Source organism: Manis javanica, chromosome X (genome assembly GCF_040802235.1).
Source record: "Manis javanica isolate MJ-LG chromosome X, MJ_LKY, whole genome shotgun sequence".
Lineage (NCBI taxonomy): Eukaryota > Metazoa > Chordata > Mammalia > Pholidota > Manidae > Manis > Manis javanica.
Window position 1 is genome coordinate 48,483,183 of NC_133174.1, and position 4,914 is coordinate 48,488,096.

The window sequence follows — 4,914 nt, forward strand, 5'->3', positions numbered from 1 at the left end:
TTTTCCTAAGAGTCCCTTGGGATAAACTTACTGGAAAGTCAAACTCTGGAGATTTCAGGAACTTGCATTTCATAGCTAAACTTTGGTCCTACTGTTCTCAGAGTAAAGTTCAGAACTCAGTTCCTTAGAAGGTGACCTGGAGAGAAGGAAGCCAGCTGTTTCCCACAATAGGATTGAAAATAACAATGGTTGATTTAAGACTAACATATCATGTTCTGATAGTTACTATCTTACTCTAAAACTCAGGTTGCACATATTCTTGCAACCTATAAAATGTATGCTTAAAGTGATCAAGAGGCAGTGGGTATAATAAGAGGATCAGAAGAGGTAGGCTGTGGATCTAGCTATGCTACTTAGATATTTAGTCTTAAATTTTCTGTAGATGTCAGTTTCCTTATCTGCAACATATTATTAATAATGACCACTATGTTATCTTTCAGGGTTGTCATGAGAATCAGTTGAGATGATCTATATGAAAGCACTTGACAAGACACTTTTAAAATGAAATTATTTTTTAAACCATTTAAGGACAACTTAGAAATATAATGTCATCTGTACATGTGTTTTTTCCTCCATTAAATGAACACAGCAAGAGTTGAAGAATATGCCAGTCACCTGTTATGCAAGTCACCTTAGCTTGCACATAATTCAGAATTTGTAGGTCTTCACATGGGGGCTCCTTGCTTACAATGAAAGCTCAGATATTCCACTTCAAATGTTTTTCTTGCTAAAGACTCTTTTCAGTATTTCTCTGTTTTGAGCTATGTTCCAGATCACAGGTTTCTTCAAGTCTAACCACTAATCAATGAGACATTGGTGCCCCTCTTTCCAGTAGTTCTAGTGGTCCTCCTGATAAGTTCTCCAGATGAGATATACTCCATCAAATTCAGTGCCCCAACAAAGGCTTTAAGAAGTGCCTCAGAGACCTGTGTCCTTTTGGAAGTCTTCCTCTCCCTATTTTTCTACTAAAGATGGATCTAAAACTAAAAAATCCTGAGTTCTGGTATAGTTTTCACGGCCAGGTCCTCGGGCTGCTGGACTGGGACATGGGGAATGAGTTTTTCCTTCCATGCACCACAGAACAATGCCCCTTAACTGAGCAGAACCTTGCCATACACAGACTTTCAGTGATCGAGCCCCCAATAGTGCCTCAAGAGGGGATACCCCGTCCTCACAAAGAAGGTATTGACTCTGAACCCAACGTGTGGATGTGGATGAATCCTAACATCATCTTAGCCTCTGGCAACAATGAGGCCTCAAAGCCTGTTAAGAAAAAGGATCTGACAAGCATACTTCCTTCCCCTCAACCACTCCCAAAGGACAGAGTCTAACTACTCAGAAGCAACACTAATGGAGTCCCTGCCAACTTCTTCCACTGAGAAATCTACCCAACAGAAGCAGTTTACCTCTTCCCACAGTGAATGGGAGCTCACAGAAGAGGAGACTGAAGAACAAGATGGCATTTCCTCTGTGGCCCTTCAATCCTCTAACAAAGGGGAATGTTTCCAGAGCCAGAAGCTATGGCAAGGCAACAACCAGGAGAGAAGGTCCTGGCACCGCACCTCTCTCAATTACAGCCACTTAATTGCCCTGGCATTAAGAAACAGCCCTCCCTGTGGCCTCAATGTGCAAGATATCTACAGTTTTACCCAACAGCATTTCCCTTTTTTCTGGACAGCTCCAAATGGCTGAAGAACACTATTCACAACCTCTGCTTCCTGAGCAGCTTTGAGAAGGCACCAGTAAATCATCATGATGGGACCAAGGCAAAGCCACCATCTGGTCTCTGGAGGCTTACTGAGGAGGGTCATTGCTGCTTTCAGGAGAAGACTCATGCCTTAGCCTCTGCTCAGAGGGAGAGCATCCAACAGTGCATGAGCCAGACAGATATTGTGACCTCTCTCTTTGACTTTTGAACTGCCACTTATCCCTTTCTGAAACACTACCCTTCTTACTGTGCCTCTCATGCCATGATTGGCCTTCATTAATCCCTAAACCTACCCTAACTGGCAGATGCCAAGATGATATTTAACTACTTTATTTGATAATGGTATCAAATAAAGTAAGAGATGGGTACAGAGGAGGTGAAGCTTAAATACAGATGGGGAATCATGGACAGTTACATGAGGGCAGTCGCAGTTGTTTTGCATTTTCAGCAAAGGCTGAATAGGAATAATGGTATGGAAGGTAAGGAGAGAAGGGCATATTTTATAAGAAAAGGAATTTCGTTGAATGGAGAGTATGCTCCATTTTTGTGAAAGCAAATGGTGGAGTATAAAGCATAAAATGCAGGAAGGGGCTGGACCTTGAAGAGCTTCAAATGCCGTGTGAAGATATATATGCATAAAGAGAACTAGATTGATGTTCAAAGCCTAGAAATTCAAGTATGCCCCTTTTACCATTCATCAGCTATATTTCTTTTTTAAGTGATCCATTTTATCTTTCAGGGTCTTACTTTTCTTTATGTTGCTGGACTTCACAGGTTTGTTCTACTGACATCCAACTCCAGTCCTGACAAATAATTCCAAGCAGTTACTTTTAGTTTGGATATTAAAAGCCCCTGAATTGAGCTTAACTTAACCCCAAGTTTTTTTTTTTTTTTGAGAGGGCATCTCTCATATTTATTGATCAAATGGTTGTTAACAATGATAAAATTCTGTATAGGGGACTCAATGCACAATCATTAATCCACTCCAAACCTAATTCTCAACAATCTCCAATCTTCTGAAACATAACAAACAAGTTCTTACATGGTGAACAAATTCTTACATAGTGAATAAGTTCTTACATGGTGAACAGTACAAGTGCAGTCATCACAGAAACTTTCGGTTTTGATCACGCATTATGAACTACAGACAATCAGGTCAAATATGAATATTCGTTTGATTTTTATACTTGATTTATATGTGAATCCCACATTTCTCCCTTAATATTATTATTATTATTATTACTTTTATTTTTTATTTTTTTATTTTTATTTTATTTTTTTTTGAGAGGGCATCTCTCATATTTATTGAATAAATGGTTAACAACAATAAAATTCAGTATAGGGGGGTCAATGCTCAATGTACAATCATTAATCCATCTCAAGCCTAATTCTCGTCAGTCTCCAATCTTCTGAAGCATAACGAACAAGTTCTTACATGGTGAACGAATTCTTACATAGTGAATAAATTCTTACATGGTGAACAGTACAAGGGCATTCATCACAGAAACTTTCGGTTTTGATCATGCATTATGACCTATAAACAATCAGGTCAAATATGAATATTCGTTTGATTTTTGTACTTGATTTATATGTTGATCCCACATTTCTCCTATTATTATTATTTTTATTTTTAATAAAATGCTGAAGTGGTAGGTAGATGCAAGATAAAGGTAGAAAACATAGTTTAGTGCTGTAAGAGGGCAAATGTAGATGATCAGATGATCAGGTGTGTGCCTATGGACTAAGTATTAATCCAGGCTAGACAAGGGCAGCAAGACATCCACGGATGCAGAAGATTTAACCCCAAGTTTTTTATGACAAAGCTTTGCTTTTCAATTATTTCATTCATCAAACCTTTGATGAAGAAATGCCAATGTGTCTAGGCCCATCTTAGGTGTTGAGGATAAAAATCTGACAGTTTAGTAGGAGACAGATATATAAGCAAATATTTGTGATATAAATGTGATGAAACAGGTGTGCAAGGTTGCCATGGAAATAGTGATATATTTTTCTTGGGAAAGGCATTGAAAAGGGAGTCTTAATGCCTTTCAGTTAGTTTTGAAGAATAAATAGGGATTTTCTGGGCACATAAACTGGAGAAAACACATTATAGAAGCATCAGTGTGAACAAAGTAAATGCAGTGTCTGGGGAAGTTAAGTGTGGCTTAGCTATATTACGGTCAAGAGTAGTGAGAAGAGTAGGCAAAAGGTCTTTCCTGTAGGTGTCTGGACTTTATCCTGCAGATTATTGGAACCCAAGAGATATCAGTGGTGTTCTAATAAAAAACAAAAACAACACTGAACATTTCAGCATTTTGTTTTCTAATTTCAAAAATCTACTTAACATCTTTTCTATACAAATAAGCTCTCCTTTATCAGATTGAAGCATATCTTACTGCCTTTTATGCTGGTGTATTATTAAATAAATAACCAGGAGAAAATATATTAGATTTTTAAGTATGCATTTAGTTGCAAAACCTTCCATAGTTGGGACACAAAAATTTCTGTAAAATACAAAATCATTTAATTCAATATAATTGTAGATCAAGTGAAAATTTTAATTTTTGTAGTGGCCTGTTATAGCTCATACAAAATAGTATATTTAGGTTGAAATGCAAAAGCAACATAAAACAGTGTTCTTTGAAATAAGAATTGCAGATGTTACTTCTGTATCATAAGGCAAACAATGACAAAGTTGACAGAATACTTTAGAACTAATAAAATATGGTTATAAGTGTTCAGCATTTGCTTTACATTTTTTCCCAAAATTAATCCTTGTAAGTAAAAGAGCCTATAGTGAAATCAATAACTGTTTTTATCACAAATTATATTTCTAACATATGTAACATTTCTACTCTATAAATTTTCCAGACAATGTACTTTCATTTTCAGAACTGAGCCTGAATTTTCTGCTGCAATCTGGTGTCTTAAGCTTTGAAAACTTCTACTCATTTTTTTCTAAACATTCTTTCACTCTGGTTGGAAAAAGCAGTGGCTGGCATGGCATTTCTTGAGTTACCTCAGATAATTCAAATAAAGGCTGGTCTTTCAGAACACTTTTTTATTCCTGCTTTTCCTCTTTACCAGTATCCTGATACTTAAGTGACTACTGCTCTCCTGAGCTCTTCCTTTATTCATTGATGCCAACAATAGTGCTTGCATTGGTGTTACTATTTTTTCCTTTGGGAGGTTTCCAAAATCAGTTT

At 37.0% G+C, this 4,914-nt stretch overlaps 1 protein-coding gene across 1 annotated transcript; it reads left to right on the top strand.

The window, feature by feature from the left end:
- The first annotated feature begins 971 nt into the window (after positions 1 to 971).
- FOXR2 (forkhead box R2) lies at positions 972 to 1,916 on the top strand. Its single transcript, XM_017669096.2, is given in 3 exon segments — positions 972 to 1,327; positions 1,329 to 1,687; positions 1,690 to 1,916. Coding segments are annotated over 3 exon segments (942 nt in total).
- The last annotated feature ends 2,998 nt before the right edge of the window (positions 1,917 to 4,914 follow it).